This window comes from Scomber japonicus, chromosome 9 (assembly GCF_027409825.1).
Source record: "Scomber japonicus isolate fScoJap1 chromosome 9, fScoJap1.pri, whole genome shotgun sequence".
Classification (NCBI taxonomy): domain Eukaryota; kingdom Metazoa; phylum Chordata; class Actinopteri; order Scombriformes; family Scombridae; genus Scomber; species Scomber japonicus.
The window spans coordinates 14,686,631-14,706,977 of record NC_070586.1 but is presented as its reverse complement, the minus strand read 5'-3'; the positions used below and the strand labels follow the sequence as shown (position 1 = coordinate 14,706,977).

At 40.6% G+C, this 20,347-nt stretch overlaps 1 protein-coding gene across 1 annotated transcript; it reads left to right on the top strand.

Moving 5' to 3' along the window:
- Positions 1-1,654: 1,654 nt before the first annotated feature.
- Positions 1,655-14,831, top strand: snx18a (sorting nexin 18a). Its single transcript, XM_053324694.1, has 2 exons — positions 1,655-3,562; positions 12,852-14,831. The coding sequence occupies exons 1-2, from the start codon at positions 2,035-2,037 to the stop codon at positions 13,103-13,105; spliced, it is 1,782 nt and encodes a 593-aa protein (XP_053180669.1). The 5' UTR covers positions 1,655-2,034; the 3' UTR covers positions 13,106-14,831.
- Positions 14,832-20,347: the final 5,516 nt, after the last annotated feature.

The following is a 20,347-nucleotide window of genomic DNA, read 5'->3' as shown; positions in this document are numbered from 1 at the left end:
GGATTTTGTTCCATGCACATAGAGAAGGCTTTGAAACAGTGCTCAGACCTTCACTTTTGGAAATACAATGCATTCTGCTGTCTTGAACTCATAATTCTTCAGTATTTCTAAAATCTAGTATGTGGCTCTGGTTCCAAAGTTTGAGTCCCAATAGGATCCTTAAAATGGTAAATGGACTGTACTTATATAGCACCTTTCTAGTCTTTGCGACCACTCAAAGCACTTTACATGACATGTCATTCGCCCCTTCAGGCAGGAGCTACCACGTAGGGTGCCAACCTGCTCATCAGGGGAATTTAACCATTCATTCACCATTCAACGGGAGCAATTTGGGGTTAAGTGTCTTGCCCAAGGACACATCGACATGTGGACTGGAGGAGCCAGGAATTGAACCGCCAGTTCAATTGGAGGACGACCGCTCTACTCCTGAGCCACAGCCGCACCCAGTCAAGGGGTTATCCCCAAAATGAGGATTGGGTCAAGCCTAAAGGTAGTTATGGCCTTGAGCATACTGGAATAAACTTATCCTCATTTTGGGAAGGACCCCTGGAGATTATGCCCTCAGTATTTCAGGGAGGATGAGGGTTATAGCAGCCTGTCACTATGGGCAGCTTACAATTTAAGTGGTAATCAAGTGTGGAAATAGTCTTACAGATATATTCTCCAGAATGCAGTCAGGAAAAAGGCGGCACTCAAGTCTGTTTTAAAACAACAATCCTGTGCCCTTATGACAGGTGAAAGAGGTTTTCCTTTCTGTAATCATTCCTCCTGACTATTAAAAAGTCCCCTTTAAATGTGCTTTTGGTGTAAGTGTCTACAGTCTGTCCACACAGTCATTTTGTGCAAAAATGCATTAAAAGTATCTGAAGCTTATGAGGATTCAGCAGTCTGAGTTAATCATATCAAGTGCATATTTGCCACATTTACAGTCTTTTTAGCATTAAATTCCCTCTTTCTATTTCCTCAAACAGTGTTTTCCAGTTAAACTGTGGTGGAAGTAAAGTAACAAACAGAGGAACTTTGGCACTAAAAAGATACACACTAAATACCCAGTAATACGGAACAAAATCTACATGATTTGACTCATTTGGACAACTGAAGCTTCATATTAACTTCAGATCAACTTTTTAAGGCATTTTTGCACAGGAGGAGGCTTGTGGATTTTGTCCCCCATTACTTACATTATAAGTGTATTATGAAGGGATGAACAGCAGGAATGATTATGGCAAGAAACATCTATTACAATGTTAATTTAGGCACATGGATATTGTTTTAAGATAGACTTGGAAAAAATGGGAACCTGTCCTTTAATGATGATATTGCATAACTCATAGCCTAGTTTGTCATTATTAACCAAAACATGGAAAACCCATTAAAGTCACATGCATACAGTATTTCTAAAAATCCTGGTTTCAACCCTGAATGTGTTTGAAGTTTGCATTAGCAACCTGTAATGATTGATAGCTAGGCTTTTGGGGACATAAAGTCCTCTAAGACTGGTGACGGAAGCGTGTGATATTTGGGTCTGAAGTCTCTATGAAGTGTGGAAAAGCTTCTGTGAGCTCACACAGGCGGTTGATTTGTGTTGTCTGGGTGGATTGCAGCATGTTGTAGCTCCGCCCTCGATTATTCAGCCTGGTCGACGTGCTGTGGCTGCGCAGGCAGCACAGGCAGTAGCGTCCGAGGCAGATCGGAGGACGGCTGGAGGAGCTCAGATTAATGTTATTGTAGCTGAAAAATACCGTCGCTCCAGTTTCACACACACACATACACACACCGCAACCTCTCTGGAATAAAAAAACAACAACACTGCAGTTTCCTCTCGGGGTGGACCGAGAGGAAGGACCGCGCAGAACGGGATACAAACGGGATTTTTTTTTTTTTTTTTTTTTTGCTCACAAGTGCGAGAAGTTTGTTCACGGAGTTCCAGCAGTAGTTTCGGGTGGGCTGCCCGCTGTGCTTCCCTCTGCCCCCGGCCAGCCTGCCATAAGTTAGCCCGCTGTCCTGCTCCTCTCCTGCCAGCTGCGGTGAATCATGGCGCTCAGAGCCAGGGCGCTGTACGACTTCAACTCCGAAAACCCCGGGGAGGTGTCCGTGCGGGAGAATGAAGTCCTCACTTTGTACAGCGAAAAGGACATTGAGGGCTGGTTTGAGGGGGTGAACAGCAAAGGAGAGAGGGGACTGTTCCCCGCTTCATACGTGGAGGTGTTGAGGAGCGACGCTGCCTCCACGTTGAACAACAACAGCTGCAACACATCTGGGGACACTTACCCGGACTCCCGTTACGCCAACATCCCTCCAGAAGGGTTTGACGGCTCTTATAAGCCCCCGAATAAAGTTGAGAACTTTCCAAAACCCTCTCCTCCTGGTTTCACCTCCTTCTCACCCCCCACACAGCAGCAGCATCCACCACAGCAGCACCCCTCTTACCAGCAGCCAAGCCAAGGCAGTGATGATGACTGGGATGACGATTGGGATGACAGCTCCACCGTGGCAGATGAGCCGGGAACTGTGGGAGGAAGGTATCATGACTTTGAAGGCAACGGGCCATCCACTTACAGGGTGTCAACGTCCTCGATGGGAAGAGGTAATGCACAGCAAGCGAAGAGCTCTGCCACAGTCAGCAGAAACCTGAACAGGTTCTCCACTTTTGTGAAGTCAGGTGGAGAGGCGTTTGTGCTCGGGGAGGCATCAGGTTTTGTGAAGGACGGGGATAAGATCTGTGTGGTGTTGGGACAGTATGGTCCAGAGTGGCAGGAGAACCCGTACCCCTTTGCCTGTTCAATCGACGACCCCACCAAACAGACAAAGTTCAAGGGCATGAAAAGCTACATGTCCTATAAGCTGACACCCACCCACACACAGACCCAAGTGAACAGGAGGTATAAGCACTTTGACTGGCTGTATGCTCGACTGGTGGAGAAATTCCCCGTTATCTCAGTGCCCCATATCCCTGAGAAGCAGGCTACCGGGCGCTTTGAGGAGGACTTCATCACCAAGAGGAGGAAAGGCCTCATATGGTGGATGAACCACATGACCAGCCACCCAGTCCTGGCTAAGTGTGATGTTTTCCAGCACTTCCTCACCTGTAGCAGCACAGATGAGAAGGCCTGGAAGCAGGGGAAGAGGAAGGCGGAGAAGGACGAGATGGTCGGGGCAAACTTCTTTCTCACCATCAGCACCCCTGCGGCTCCACTTGACTTTCAGGAGGTCGAGAGCAAAATAGACGGATTCAAGACATTCACCAAAAGAATGGACGACAGCACCTTGCAGCTCAATGCCACCGTGGGAGAGTTCGCCCGCAAGCAGATCACTGGCTTTAAGAAGGAGTATCAGAAAGTGGGGATGTCCTTCAAGGTCCTCAGCCAGGCCTTTGAAATAGACCAGCAGGCGTACTCTGGTGGACTCAACCAGGCAATCTCCTTCACTGGGGATGCATATGAATGCATTGGGGAGTATTTTGCTGAGCAGCCCAACAAGGATCTTGACCCAATCACAGATTTGTTAGCTCTTTACCAGGGTCACTTGGCAAACTACCCAGACATCATCCACGTACAGAAAGGTAAAATAACAACACTGTCACACCTTTTACTTTTCTTAAAGTTGCTTTCACAGGAGCCAAATTCTTGTTTGTTAAGTCTGTTCAAACATGACATCAGGAGGACAGCTTGTAGACCTTTTCTTTTATTTATATTTGTTTAGAGCTGCAACATTAAACCTTTTAACAAAACATTAATTGCTATGATAATCAAACAACTTTTATTATATTTTTTGAAGAAAAAAAATGCAAAATTCTCTGGTTCCAGATTCTTAAATATGAATATTTTTGGTTTCTTTAGTCTTCTATGAGAGAAAACTGAATATCTTTGGGTTTTAGGCTGTCAAAACAACATTTGAAGATGATGCCTTTTAGCTTTGAGAAACAGTCATTGACATTTTTGACCATACAACTAATCAATTAATCAGTAAAATATCTAGTTGAACTGAAAAAATACATAGTTAGCATAAATGCAATTCAGAGTAAATAACAAAAAAGGCAACATTGAAAAGAAATGCCATCGAAATAAAGCACAGAGCTACACTTGGAGTCAAATCTCTTAAAAGACTTGGCTAGTAATGTTCCTCATAATCCAAGGGTTCCAGTCAATTTACAATTCTCCACATATGCACGTATATAAAATGAAAAACACGCTACCTCTGGGATCATAACTGCAGTTTCCAAACCTTAGTCCCTACCGCAAGTTTGGCTGAGATACAACCAACAGGTCTTAAAGTAAAGAAATAAGTGTGTTTGCTGTCCATAACAAGATAAACTGTGTAACTCATTGCAGGAAGTTTTCACAGTCAGACCCCAGCAGTCAAATAATAGCTTATGTCACTTTGCAAAACAAATAGGCAGTGTTTGCATTGGGAGATTGGTTTACACGCTGCTGCCAGTCTGTCCCACCTGCTGACTCAAATGGGCGACACCTACTTGACCGACTGCTGTGTGTTTGATTTTCCATTACTGGTCAATTATTATATGATTGAAAGATGGAGAATAGCCTATCTGACTTGCTGATCTCACTGCTGTCAAAAATGTTAACTTTACCCAGTTGAATCAATTGTAAGCAGTTGTGTGTTACAGCCTTTGTCCAGAAAGTCAATATTAGGCTTACCCAGTCCATCCTCCTACATGACCCTAACCCAGCGATTGTTCTCATTGTGTGGCAAAATGTCACTCTCATGAGAGGCAACACTGTTATGCAAGAGGCACAGCATTGTGGCATATGCTGTTTAGAGAGAAGCTCTAACTGCTGTATATGAGAATGTGGCACGTGCTTTCTTCTTGATGAGGGAAAAAGAAAATGATTATCTAGAGAAAGACAACTCAGACTGAAACCTCGGGGCTTGGTTAAACCTGACTGACTGCTTTCTGAACATTATGTGGTGCATTAGTGCTTCCCTTTAGTAGGTTTCTCTTTGAGTCATATAGAATGAAAACCTTTATAGTTTCTGACGACTAGAAGTCCTAAATGAAACAGGGCCATGTAGGACAACATATAGGCCTATATGGTATTGCAAGATGAGAGGATAATGTGAACTAATCCTTCTCATACCATGCATTATGTCTAGTCCCAGCTCTCCACCTTACTACATTCACATGGCTCTCAGATCAGGATGGGGAATTAATCTTTTCATCCAGCAGTCAGAGTGAGTCCCCTGTGGTGCCCCAGCATTTAATTTGCCAGGTATAAAGATTCAAAAAGTCAACTTTAAAGCCATAAAACTTGCCAGTGTGACTTTTAGTAGAGCCACAGCTGAAGTTGGCAGTATTTCTGTGAACTTTAGTCAATTGCCCACCTTGCCAGTGGACGTTTCAGTCTATGATTTGGGGCCCAGTCAGTGCACAACAAACAACAGTAGGGAAACAGGACAGACTGTGTTTAGGCTGCAGTGGGACACAAACATCCCAGTCAGCTTAAATCCAGTTTGCCTACTAAGGCTGCACATAGCCCAAATAAGGTGACACAGCCATTTACTCAATCTGTTGTGATAAGACAAGAATAATTCCTCAGATAAGAAACTCTGATTTGATACCGCATACAGGCGAAATGTTGAGACAGGATGACAGACCACAGTTAAATAGTGCTTCACCGCTCTGGCAGACTTAAGACAAAGCTGATGGAAAAATCCGAGCATACAGCAGATGAAAGGAGAGTCACATGTTGCATATTGAAAAGCAGAATTACTTTGATCTCATCTTTCTACTAACGGACAGTTCGGTTGATTCAGTTTTTTTACATTCCTTTTTCACTAAATTATAATTCAATGGAAGACATATCCCTAGGAACTTTATGTTTTTAGAAAAGGTCAAAGACAGAAACACATATTAATCCTTCTCTGTCATAGACTCTATATGCATGTTACCCTTCATACTGTCTGGCCTTCTGCTGATCTGTACTGTGCTAGTGTCTTTTCCAGCCAGGCCATAAACATTTATTATGGCACATAGTAAAACACTTAATGTGCCTAGATGATATTAAACCTGACATTAACATACTTTGTCAGTCAAATCTTAGCTTTTGGTTATACATTTCAGAGAGGTAAAAACACCTTCAACTTTCTCTTCATGCAGCTGATACAAATTCCTGTACAGGCTGTTCCAGGTTCAAATTGAAGCATATTTATTTGTATTCATTGCTGCATTCTTCACATTAACATTCATTGAATTATGATGGCTGTTATGTTTTCTTGGTAAGATTAACATGAGAGGTTTTTTTCCTCCATAAAACCTAAATAATACTCTCTCTCTCTGCTCTCTGAAAGCTCTATTAAGGACTAATCGCTTATTTATAATCACAGATAAGGTAGAGCTGCGCAGTATGGCCAAAAATGTGATAACATATCAGTCAATAATATTGATAATTACAACAATAAATGTCAAATCATTATTTCTTGCATGTTTGAAGGCTGATTTTTGCTCCAGACTGAAAGTTAATTTAGGTGATAAACAATTCTTTATGCTAAGATCATGATACCTCGATTTTGATATTGCAACAATATTGTAAGGGTGACTATTGGTGCTTTAAGTAATCATCAATAATGTGAATAGACTGACTATGTGGGTAAAGGCAAATAATTGAACAACTACAAGAGTCTGGTAAGTTCAGAAAATACATCACATACTATTATGCAGCCTTTAAAACCAGGAAGAGACAACACTTATGCCATATTACATATTACGATACCCAAAATCAGACTATATCTAGTCTCATTTCACAATATCGATTTATTACTCAACCTTACGATGAGGTATTTATGAATTGAAATGAGATTCGTAGCCTAATTATAAATTGTATGTACGGTATGTTACAGTAAACGTTCCAACTGAATGGCTACATGTTACTCAAATAGCCTGCAGATGTTAAATGCAAATAACTGCTGCAAAAGGTAATTGACATTCACCTTCTAAAGTCATAGTGTGCTTGCCTCAAGGTCTCATCAGATCATCCAGCACTTAACAACTGTTCATACTGCAGTTAAATAAGTGTAATTACACTCCCTTGATGAACCAGTTAACACTGACAGCTTATAGTTCACTGGCATATCTTAGTGTGAAGACAGTATCACCTCCCTTACCCTACCAGTGTCTTTTTCTTCCTCTCTTGTAGTTTCAAAAAGATACTTCCTTTTCCATTTCTGTTTATGTCTATCCCATGTGTCGGCCAGTTTTAATACATCTTTCCTGATAAACATCTGGAGGAAACATCCACAAGTGCTATTCTTCTATTATAAAGTGACGTTTATTGCTGTCCCTCTCCCTGTTAGACACCTGTAGAGAGGCTAGGCCACATCCTCTGTTGTCACAAAACCAAAGTGCACATTTCCGCAGCAGAAGTGGTCACACAGAAACTGCCCAAGTAGGTCAGCTGGGACTGAAATACCGCTGGGCCTTCGAATTGGTTAATAAAATTTTAAAGCAAGTGAGAAAGTGAAATGGTAACCATGGCAGCTTTGAAAGTACAGGTTGAGGCTAATAAGCTTAAAGCCCCTTATTTATCAGAGGTTATCTTTGTCTCTGGCGGTGGTCTTACAGTCATATCTCAGCTCTTTAGGAGAAACGCAGCAAAGTAGCGCTTATCAGTCTTATCAATAGCTGATTTCCATTTTTAGCTCCCTATATCTGTCTCAATGTGATCTCAGACTCAAGACAGGGTTTTTTTTATACGTATACCTCATGACTGGTGAAATGTGAGCTTTCCCACAGAGAGACTTTGACCATCACTCTATTGATCTCCTCCTCTACAGAGACTCCATTAGCCATTAGTGAGGGGTTTGAGTGGGACAATGCTCACTCAGATATGACACTTTCATAACATATTGAGCCTCTCATCCTTTATTTTTGTCTTAATCTGATATTGTGGTTTTAATACTGTATATTTGATTTGTGTTGCTTTCTGTTTATTTTAAGCTCTTGACAATGAGGAAGGTAGGAGAAGGTTAAATGTTCACTGTTTGTACTTCATAAAACTTTTAAATGATAAACTGGCTAATTATCAGAGAAATTATTCGTCTTTTGATGCGTGAACTTCTTTTGATGCTCTTATTCGGCATCATTAAGGCTCAAGAGAGAAGGTAATCGAGCATTTTTGACCACACTGGGTGGGGTTTAAAAATGGTCTGCATATGCGGAAGTGAAAACACATCTCTCTCTTTATTTTAGACACAGCTCACACTATCTTTTTTTTCTCATGTGTGTATTAAAGAACAACCAGTTTTGCTGCTGTATGTTCTTGTTCAAACACTTACTCAGTGTGATAATATTGATCTTGCCTGCAGTGCTACTTAAAGGACAAACTTTCTGTTGACTTTAAACTGGGGCATATTATCACTTTGGCTAATATAACAGAGCACCACCCATTTGTGGGTTTACTAAGAATATTTTAGTTGATAAGATGTTCATAGCTCTTATGATCTAGCTACAGTTATGTGTGACTTAAAGAAGGTCATATTTACACACTGACTAACCTGAATCCAAAGAGAAATGAACTCAGTCACATTAACACACTTGTAATTTAATCAGTTTACTGGAAGCATAGACTGCATACAGGAGACAGTGTCTATTAGAATCCAGTAAGGAAAGGACAGTATGTAAAAGTATTCTCTTCCTTGTTGATTTTTATCTATTCAGCACATTACCAAGAGCTGTATTTTTTCTGATCTCATCATAGTCTTATCACCACATGAAATAATAAAACAATGGCTGGCAAGTAAGGGGAAGCACTGATGTACAAGGATGTCAGGTTTTCCTGCCGAGTCAGCCGCTGCAGGTCTGTCTCATATTGTTACAGGCCATTTAAATGTCCTCCAATGCACAAATGGACTATCAAGGTGGTGGAGAGTGATGAGATGGATATAACCGCTGGTTGTTTGGGTCACAGGCTCGCAGTAGCTACGGTGTTGTGTAACCAGGGATTACGTAAGAGCTGAAGCCGCTGCCTCCAATGAGCCCAGGAGGGCTCGGTGCCACCTCCACACATCTAGGGAGGATTTCCTCTGAGGTGCTCATCTTTTACTGTGACACTGCAGAACATCACCAATCAGTTAGCTCTATCATATATCTTCTCAGGAATATAAAAATGTGTAAATTGATACTGTTTAAGGATAAATACTTGCTGTGACCTGGGAAAGCAAAGATGTCTCTAGTAGGAGTATAAAGAGACATCAAATACAATACTGCATGACTCAATAAACCAAAAGAGGATCTAATGTAGAGAAACTTGGTCTTTGAAAAAAAAAATGGGAAATATGGGTCAAAAAAAGGGCTCCAAGATGTTCATGTTAACCACCAAACAAGCTTTAAAGGACTTTGTTTGGAATTATAAAAAGGTTTAAAAGAGAAGAGAAGAGACAAGGATTGATTGAAAGAATTAGTCGATTAATACATTAGGTGATAAAAGCAAAAAATGCCACACATTTACTGATTCAAACTTCTCAAATGTGAAGATTTGTTGCTTTTCTTTGTCATATATGACCATGAAATTAAATAAAGGAAATATATTCACATTTTGGACAAAACAAGCAAATTGAAGACTTCAATTGTGGCTCTGAGAAATTGAGCATTCTTCATGATGACCTGGCATTTCATAGACTAATTAATCATTTAATTGAGAAAATAATCTACTAATCAGAATCAACCTTTTATTGGTGGTGTGTTTTTGCAGCAGCTGTTAAAATGACAAAGTGCTGAGTATTATAGTTTGCCGACACAATCTTTTAAGACTGAACTCTTGCCTTTCTCACAAAGTCTCCATGGTAACAATGATTCCTACTTAATCCATTAGTGGGCTTTTAAACTACAGGAAGCTAGAGACCTTTAAGGTACAGTGAAACACCTTTGGGATTGATATTTAAGTCGTTGGACAGCTGTGTTTGTTCCTCTCTCTCTCTCTCTCTCTCTCTCTCTCTCTCTCTCTCTCTCTCTCGCCCTGTTATCTTTGCTTCTTTTTTCTGTCATGTTCAATCTGTTGTGCATTAGAAGAATTTCAAAGATCTGGGTTAAACTGCAGCTGAGGGAGCTACAGCCAGAAGGCAGACTGGGCACAGTTTTTTTGGGGGGGAAGGGCGAAGAAATTTCTGTTTTGTAGGATTTTGCCAGCATATTCTTCCCCTCTGTCTGCTGTAATATAAAGTTGTGAAAAAGGCATGAATGAAGCTTTTTTTTCTGAACTTGAGAACAGACATTGAGATGATGCTTCACTTAATTAGTACTGCTGAATTTAAGGGTTGTCAGAAGCCAAAATAAGTGCGGGGTTAGATCAGTGTGTCCTCTGTCTGTGGTCTCATCTTTCAGGTCTCAAGCAGCCTGAATCACATTTTAAACAGAGCTATAACTAAGCTCACATAATGACTACAAGCCAATACAGGAAGTTTTATTGCATATCTTAAGGGCACCTTCACACTCACCCTTAAGCAATTACTGGAAGGATTATGTTGTCTGTCAGTTGGTCATGCCATGCAGGGAGGCTTCGTTTTGAAAGATTACAGAACATCGGTGTCGACACTTGCACATGCTGCAATGTTGACTCAGACAGTGGTTTCTGTGTTTCTGTATGTATGGTTTTACCAATGCCCACATTAACAGGGAAGTATGGGTACACAGCAGGTGTAGTTTGAAAAATGTCAGAGCTATTTAGTGAGAGAAACTGCAGATGTGATGTCTTTAAATAGCTTTTTTTTGGATTGTTGAACAGTCCAATAATATAAATCTACACTACAATCTCTATTTGAAGCTTGAACTAAGTCATGTTCAGGTTTGCTTTTTAAAAAATGACTGAAACCGTTATTTTAAAGATGTTGCTGATACATTTTTTTTCATCATTCAGTTAATCAGCTAATTGTTTCAGTTCCATCCATTTGATCAACAGTTTTGTCGTCGCACTCGCTTTTCTGTTACATAAGCAAAAAGATCTGTGGCTGCACCATCTGTACGGGTTTGAAATATCACAAAAGCTGCTAAAGTTAATTAAGTAAAGAGATGCATTTCAAACATCTGCTCTTTGGCCTGCAAATCAAATCGGAAATCGTATTACTTTTGAGAAGAACGCACTTAAAGAACACTAAGAAGACCATTCATTCATAAATTATATTAGCATTCATGTCACATCCTGTAGCAATGTGTCTTTCTTTGGCTGTCCGTGTCACATCCAGCTGTGACATATAAATATTTCTAAGTAGTTAGTTCAGACAGGAGGTCATGTCTTGTCAGTTCCTCTTGCGTTTCAGTTTAATACTTAGTGCTTGTGACATTTCTTCCTTTCCTCAGTCACAAAATGTCAGCAGTTTGATAAGTCATCTGTCATGAGCTCCTGGTGTGTTGACCCGGCCTTCTGCTCCCATCGACCCATCTATCTGGAATGTTGTAGGCTAATGTCTTACTCTGGCACCAAAATGGCTAAAGGCTAATTCTGCAGTGAGCAAAACTTGATAGTGTATGTGTGGGGGGTTTTTTTTCAAGAGAGTGCAGCAGCAGTGACAGTTGACTGTGTGAAGTTCAGAGGTTTAAGCGTTGTTTCTCAGTCTGTTTATGCCACAAGATCCCACCACAGTGATGTCTTCGTGGGGGTGGGGGTGGGGGTGGGGGGTGGAAACTCAGATGTGTTTTAGCACACATTGACGAAACTCTCAGTATGAATGTGATGTGATGGATTTTACTGTCAGTACTGAAGGAGGTTTACATACAAAACTTGAGTTCATAAAATATGATGCAATGTCATAGATGAAACCACCAATTAGTAATATTGTTTTAATGTAATATCCACCGTAAACAACTACATCATTAAAATGCTACTTGCATATTAATGCATTAGTAATAATAATATATTATAGTTTATCACTCACAGGGGTGAGTACTATTGAATACTTACATTTTTGATACTTCAGATTGAAGCAAAGTACATTCTGATAAAAATGCTCATTTACTGAAGTCTTATTTTCAACCTAAGAGCTTTATATGTAATGACATGTTTTTATAGTGTGTTGTGCCTACTTTTATGCAAAGGATCTAAATATTTACTACATCTAGCCTTTCCTGTAATGCTCCTCCCCTATACAAAAACAGAGGTCAACGTAATGTAAGCTGAACTCATAATGACACTGAAACCCATTTCTAATCATTAAATCCCTGTAATGGGATATATCTGGCAAACAAAGTTGACATTTTTAGAACCAAACATCCTCACCATCCCTTAAAGAGTCGTGCTTTGGAAAAATAATGTTTGTGAAATGATCTGAAAATGTCCGAGAATAGCCATCAGAACTGTTCACATTTGGTAGGCAGTTGCCCATGTTCATATTATGTCCTTGAAATTGCCAACAGCATTGGTAGATAGTATCGAAATTCCCTTAAAAGGTTGTTTAGAAAAGCCTTTATAGTGACATAATGTGAGATATTTTTAGAGTCGGAGCCTGCTCGCATTTCCCGACTATAGACACAGATGTTGCTCTGGTTCACAGGGAGTTAGGAACAAACTGTTCATTCTAAGAGTCTTCAAGCTATTTTAAGTGACTTCCTTAAAGTTGGGGTTAGGTCATGTTGAGCTCTTGATTCACAAAAATATTTAGATTATTAATTAACTTAACTTTTAAACAGTCTGAACGTCAGATGTCCATTTGATGAGTTAAAGGTTAAGCATAGGGACAGTTGTTAAAGTGTGTGTAGATGGTGATAGATAAAAGGGTGTGGGTGTCTTCTCTCTCATGTGCATTCTCACGCAGGAATACAAATATAAAGTACACAATAATAACCGTGGGAAAGAAAGTAAATCATGAACTAACTCTCAGGTTCTGCTGTTATTCACCCCAAACAGGAGCCCTGACGAAGGTGAAAGAGAGCCAGAAGCATGTGGAGGAGGGCAAGATGGACGGGGCACAGGCGGAAGGTATCAACGAGCGCTGCAACATCATCTCCTGCGCCACGCTGGCCGAGATCCAGCACTTCCATCAGATCCGCGTGCGCGACTTCAAGGCGCAGATGCAGCACTACCTACAGCAGCAGATCGCCTTCTTCCAGAAAATCAGCGGCAAGCTTGAGGAGGCCCTGCAGAAATATGACGACGCGTAACAGATCGCTCGTTGCAGCCCGTCAGTGAAGACCTTGGTGATCAACGGCAAAGCACCTACCATGGCCAGCTAGTGCCGCTTTTGGCAGAGAACAGCCAGAATCACACACTGCTAAACACTGTTCATCCAGCAGGGAGGAACATTCAAGGAGATAACACTCCAATAATAATGAAATTTCAACCAAATCCAGGGTTCTGTGTGTGTTGGCCACATGTTTGGGGGGGGGTTTGATGTCCTTATTTTAAAAAAAAGGACACATAATACAATGAAGTCAGGCCAACTTAAGACTTTTATGCCTTCAGATTTGATAGGAATCAATGATAATGATGGTGCACCACTTGGGGAATTAAATCTAATCAATGTTATGACCTGCAGAGACCTTTTATCCGCTGCTGCACGATCTCATATTATCAAGTGTTTTTTTTAGCCTTATAACACTGTTTTTAACTGACTGTTGAAGTGACTGCCACTCCAGGAGCGGCCATGCTCTTGTGGCCACCACACTGCCTTCTGGAAACACTCCTGGTATCTCGCTCCTCCTTGACAAACAGGACAAAATGTTTACAGTCTCCTCGCTGAGCAGCCACCGTCACCACTGTCTCGCTGTGCCTTCAGATTATGTCTCTCTGGTCAATTTTGTTACTAGTTACTAAGAAAAAGCTTTATATACTGTATATGTAGAAATATATTCTATTTGTTTTTACAAAGCTACAAATTTTGCAGTCTTTGAAAAAAAAAGAGCACTGTGCTTTGGACGAGAGGAGTGCTGGGAGATAATATTGTTCAATTGTGCCGGTTTCCCAGAGGACCCCAGGATTTGATTTTCAGACACACACACACAGTGTGACAAAGTCAGGATCAAGAGAGGATTACCTGCTTTGACAAGAGGAACCCATGCCTTACACATGGCACAGCCAGTACTGTCGCTGGTTTTAAGCTTTCAGAATGGTAGGGATGAGTGAAATGAACACTTTCTATGCCTGATACATGGATTTGTGTCAAAAAAAAAATGTTGGTTAGTTTTCGAATAGTGTTGAGAAGAAGGCTGTTAGAGGGTAGAGGGTTCCTCATCTGTTTTTATTAATGCAGTCTTTCTAATAGACAGTTCAACTGTTTTTAACCTTCATGATGTTGGTTGCATCATGAAGAGATTGATGTAGAAGCAGAAAAGCAAAATAAATTTCACAGAAAGCTGTTTGTTGGTCCTGTGTTGTTTCTGTATCAAGTGTTGAGTGTTGAACTGATTGGACTGAACATGTCTGATCACATTTAGAATACAGTTAACGACATGGGAAAAAATAATGTGTCCTGATAGGTTCACTTGCCCTTTACATGGCCTTTCAAAGTGCTTCAGACATGTGCTGCAGAGTGTATATACGACCTGTGTAACGTCTTACCGTTTTATAATGACAGAGAGAGACAAAGGTAATGAACTGAGCAGCTCTGCAGGTTTCCTTGCCTGCTTGCTGCTGAGTCCCTGGAGGACTGGTGTGCCGTGTCAGTGTTTCACGCTAAGCTCACGCTTGGCTCACAGATCTGCTGACAGCGCAGAGCCCAGCCCGCCATCTGGGACATCTGGCCACTGTTAAAAAGTGGCAGGATGGATGACAGCGAACATGTACTGAACAGGATAAAGGTCAGAAACAGCTGGGAGAGGTTTTCATTAGCTGCCATCAGCACTACCTAAGATATCCAAGTTATGCAAAACAATGCTTATTGGAGATAATATTTTCTCGTCCTCGTGCGCAGATTGTCTGATATGTCCTCCCTGTACACAACTTTGACCAATGCTGGCCCTTTGTTCTCTGTCTTGAGGTGGATATACTGTGCAGTCTTGTCCTTGTGTGACAAAGGGACATGGTTTGTTTTTGTCAGATAAGAAATCAGCTTGACAGATGGGACAGTGAGCAGGTCCACAGAAGATGACAAATAATGGCTGCTTTCATCACTGCTGGGTTTTAAGATGCAACCACCCGGCTGTCTGAGGATGTTTGTATGTTAATATGTTCCCAGCAGCAGATTATGGGGAAGAGAGGAGACACTGTCCTATCTCCTACGGCTTGAAGCCGGAATAGAGAAACATAAAAATACTAGATAGAAATGGTTACCGACTCCTATATCCTACTGCTGAGATATCTAACTGAAAGTACTTCACAACTGATACTAATTAAATGTGCATTTAAAGACTGAAACATTAGAGCTTCTTAGTGTGCAGTTAATGAATCAATTTCCCAAAGGATAAGAGGATGCCTTTTAATTCCTGTAATATCCTGTCACGTGGCCACTGGAAAGTGCAAACTCTCTCCATCTCGTTTCCCTTTCCTGTCCTCTGTGTTTTTTTTTGCAATCTCTGGTTTTCATTTTCTACATAAACTCAACAAGATGTACTCAGCCTGCAGCGATGTCATCCCTCAGGCCTTCTGCAAAAATCCTGCCAGTGCCTAAGGAAATGGGTGCTCTTGTTTTATGTATTGTTGCTCTTCCAGGCCTGAAGACTCGGCTGTTCTAAACTAATAAATGTTAACACATAAAACCCAAAAAGAAGAAGAATTTGGCTAGGAAAGTTTACGCCCAGCTACTCTTGTTACAAATGATGAATGAAATATTAGATTCACAGATGATGAGATCAATAACCTCATCAGTGATTTATTTGGATGCTTCGAGGTTTTGTTATTGCACACGCGGCATGCATATGTTTTGAGTCATGTCATAGTCATCACTGGCACCACAGTCTGGTGAGCAGGAAACAGCTCTTGACTCAGACTTGGATTTGTCTCGAGACAGAGCAGTGTCAGCAGCGGACAGCATTCCACAGACACAAACGTCAAGTGTGTGAAACTGACGGCCACAAGAGCAGCCCCGGAAATACCCTCCAGATGCTACGGGGGAGTGTGATAACAGAGCATGGTACAAGTGTGGAAAAAACATGGATGGAGTGGGATTTTCAGTGGGATTTATTCTGGCAGATCCAGAGAATTGGCACCAAAATTAGATGTCGTCATTGTTGTCTTGAGACTTGGCTCTTGTGTTTTTGGTCTTGCACTGGCTCTCTGGATTCCACTGAATGTAACCCAGAAACATTTTGTACCTTTGTCGTCAGTGTGGTGATGACCCAAAGATGAGAAACTCTGGCTGAACCTCCTCACAGCTGCTCTCACACCAGAGAAACATTGAGACTTTAACAGTATATTTTCACTTCTATCTCACACAAATATAAATTTTCACTTTCTTTTTTCTTCTCCTGTATTTTTCCACCTATTATGAGGCTACGTTTACACGTCCTCTATCTATAAATCGGTCTGTTTCCATCAGTTTCCATAGTTGGCATTGAAAAGCGGAACAGTAGTTGTGGGAGCAGGGTTTCCCCACTAATGACCTGGCACCGATGCAACATTTGTCCACATTGCTTTCATAAAGGACTGAATCATTGTCTCCAGATCTTTGTGTAGATTACACTCAATTCCTGTTGCACCCATCCTCTGCAACTTTCAGGGTTGATTTCTCTGAAATGGAAAACAGGAGAAAAAAAGCCTCTGAAACCAAGAGTTCAGAGAGATTTTAGTTTGTGCACAAATCACACATCTCTTCTCAGGCATCACTGTAAAACACTTGTGTGCATCTGGTGCTCTTTTACATTCCCAAACCATAATTTTACATAAAATGCCACTGTGATAGTTTGACTTCCTCACATTGCTTTAGCTGATTGAGGCTTTCCAAATGTTGTACTATAATACCAGGAAATGCCCTGAGAGTAACCACAAAGATTTCATTTCTCATATTTCTTATTTGAATGTTTCTATATTTCAAGGAAATGGTTTGTTTTAGGTGGTAAAACCATATTACAAGTCAAGGTGTTGAAACAGCTGTTATATATGAGAGATAGTGAATATTTGTGCAGGTCAAATGCAGATTGACCTGACCTTTAACTTTATTTATGTGAAACTTCAGGGGGTTTTAATCAAGCTGTTGATTACACCTGATTTCATGACATTCAATCTGCCAAACTGGGATTACCTAATAGCTTAGACGTCAAATTCAACTGTCAAATTGCTCCAATTATCTGCACCGCACAGTCATCAACATTGTTCAAATTCGTTCTGAATCAAAAACTGAATCAAGGAAATAGTTGGGAACATTTTGAGAAATAGACATAAGTGCTTTCTTGCTGATAGAGCAATATGCAAATATTGATAGTACTTTAATGTTTTCCCAGTAATTATGAAGCTGCAGCCAGGAGGCAATTAATGTACCTGACTCTCTCCAAAGTTCACTAAAACACCCCTACCAACATGTTTAAGCTCCCTAATTATCATATCTGCTTTGTTTAATCCATACAAGAAGCAAACTGTCAAAATCAAAAGTTATGGTTCATGTTTAACTGTAATTATTTCTTGGCTAACAACAGCTGGGTGCAGTAACCTCAAGTTTTGTCATCACCATGATGACATGGACACTGCATAGAGGTACTGTATGGATGGTAAACTGTTTCTTGTGGCTCTAGCTCCATAATTAATGCACATGTCATGAGTACTATCTTAACTTACTATCTTATTTTCCCAAGAGAGTAACTGTTGGACTAATTCTTTAATAGTTTTAACAGATTTATATCATGTAGCTGATGGGAGCAGACAATAGTAGTTGGATTTCTGTTTTGCTGCTTTTTATTCAAGATGGAAACTAGGGAAGGGACGGCTGATTGTGGGCATATGTGAACAATCTGAAGTCATTGTAAGGAGGAAGTAGAGGTAACATTGTAAACAAAGCGTTTGGACCAGGCTGAAGTCCTTTTGACTTACAGGGAGCACTTTACATATGCTTACCTAAGGTTTTGGACCTTTGGTCATATTTAACATAGCCATTCAACATCATGACAGTTTATAAGTAACAGAAAATCACATAACATGTATGTATTGATATGTCAGGTTTAAATATACAGGAGTATTTGATTAAAAAAGACCAATGGAAATAAAACTAAAGATAAAATCCACGTCACAATGTGCAAGTGATGAAGTGTTGATTGACGTGTTTATTATGGGATGTACCAGCGTATTCCAAAGCTGACTGATGCAACACTTCATATGTTACTTAAGGTAGCATTCAGGCTCTTGGTATGTAATGCATTTAAACTTACCTGCATGTGAAACAAACATTTCAGGAATCTACTGACGTCTGGAATTTAAAAGAACAGGTTCACAACTTTCTAGTACAAAAGACCCCCACCCTCTTCTTCCTCTTTGTCTGTACATGTAAGGCAGAAGCAAACCACAAGTGTTGTTTTGATTGTCTCTCTCTCTCTCTCTTTCTCTCTCTCTCTCTTTTTTTTGCAGAGTTCAGGCTTATGGAATGTGAGGCGTTTGCCTGTACTCAGCATATTCCTGCTGGAGGGGGGCTCTGGCTGGATATGTTTTCAATTACAGCTGTGTCTTTGCTGGCCTTTGATCAGAGTATGGGCCGACTGAGGAAGAGAGGAGACGTTGTCCTGACACAGCTGACTGTCTCAGGAGCAGCAGAGGGGATACAGAGCGCTGAGGCTCTGGGCTAAACAGATTCACTGTCTCTGGAGAAGAAAAAAATCACAGAGCCACTCCCTCAGACTCTGGCTTCACATTACAGTCCCAATGGTATAATCCCTTCATGAAAAGCAGTATGTGTGTTTGTGTTTATGTTGCCACCTCCTGAGACGTGTTATAAGTTAGTCCCCCGAGACTTTTCAGTAGTTTCACTTTGTCTTTAAAGGACGGGTTCACAACTTTTCAAGTCTGTCTTAAAACAACAGTCCGGTGCCCCTCTTAATATTGAAACAGGTTTTTCTTGTTGTAATAATTGCTCCTGTCCATACCGACCATTAGAAGAGCCCTTCTCAATGCACTTAAAATTTTTGTTACAACACTTCCACTGCAGCTCAACAGATAAACACTTTCAAAGGAAACACAAAGAGGGGATTTGATGCTAAAAGGCTGTAATTGTGTCAGATATCCACTTGATATAACTAACTGTTGCGTGTTGAGTTTCAGACCCACTTTTAAATGCATTTTTGCACAAAATGACTGTGTGGAGTTTGCATTTGAAGATTTGATTTTCTTTTAATAGCCAGTATGAACAGGAGGACTGATTACAGCGAGAAAAACGTCTTGCAAGTGTTCATGTACACACCTGATTGCTGTTTTAAAACTGTGAACATCTCCTTTAATCCTCTGACCATTACAGTACAAGAAAAAATATGATAATAAACATAAACATTACAGTAAAAATGTACAAATGACATTCACATACTGTGATCCGCTGGTGTGGAAAATAACAACTTCACTTGTTTCGGTCATACGAGACGTGTTCATGTGACTGATGTATAACTGGAAAGTTTGGTCTGCTGTGGTTATCTGCTGATGGTCACAGGTGGTGTGAAGTTCAGTTTGTTATACATTAATGTTATTTTCTTCTTCTGATGTACTTAGCACGCAACATGCCTGAAATATTTACACTCTGACATGTTTCTGACAGAAACTGAAAGCATCTGATTGTTATAAAAGCTGTATGAAAGGAACAGTATGTGCCAGTGTCTGTGTCTGTTGTATCATGCTGAAATTCAATTAAGTCTAATGAGCATTCGTATCACTCCCAAGAGGTCAGATTGCTAGGCTAGAGGTTTACTGCTCACCACTTAACTACACTTTCACTCAGAATATGTGTTTTACCACAACCTATTTTATTTGTTTTTAATTTTTGTAATGATTGTGTTCCTGTAAATCTATAAGAAGAACTGCCTGAGTGTGCAAATAGAAAACAATGCTGAATTATTTTCTCTGTTCCAATATTAGTTTACTCTCACGCTGTGGCATCACAATCAGGTCTTGATTTTGCAGGGAGCGTGATTAGACAAACATGTGGGTCTGGTCAGCAGCTCCCATGAGATCATCCTGACTGACCTCAGCGCAGCAGTAAGCACCCTGCCCACTCCTGGGAGAGAGGCCCATAAGAAGAACTGGGAAAAGCTCAGACGTGCTACACCCTGCTTATAAAACATTATTTTAGCTTAACATCACATTTGCTGTTTCTATAATTTTCTGGGCTTAATCTGATTTAGAACGCTTGCATGGGAGTTTTTCATGGTGGCTATGGGTTGAAATAGGAGGAGAAACACTGTAAAAGATGTTATCATTGGCCAGACCTATTGTGAGTGTTAACTTAAAACTGCAGAATAAAAGTAAATATGTCTACTCAGTTCATATTTTTTGCCCCACATAAA

Coding starts and splice junctions, on each gene's coding strand:
- snx18a (XM_053324694.1), top strand. CDS start 2,035: ATGGCGCTCAGAGCCAGGGCGCTGTACGACTTCAACTCCGAAAACCCC. Junction 3,563..12,851: donor CATCATCCACGTACAGAAAG/GTAAAATAACAA, acceptor CACCCCAAACAG/GAGCCCTGACGAAGGTGAAA.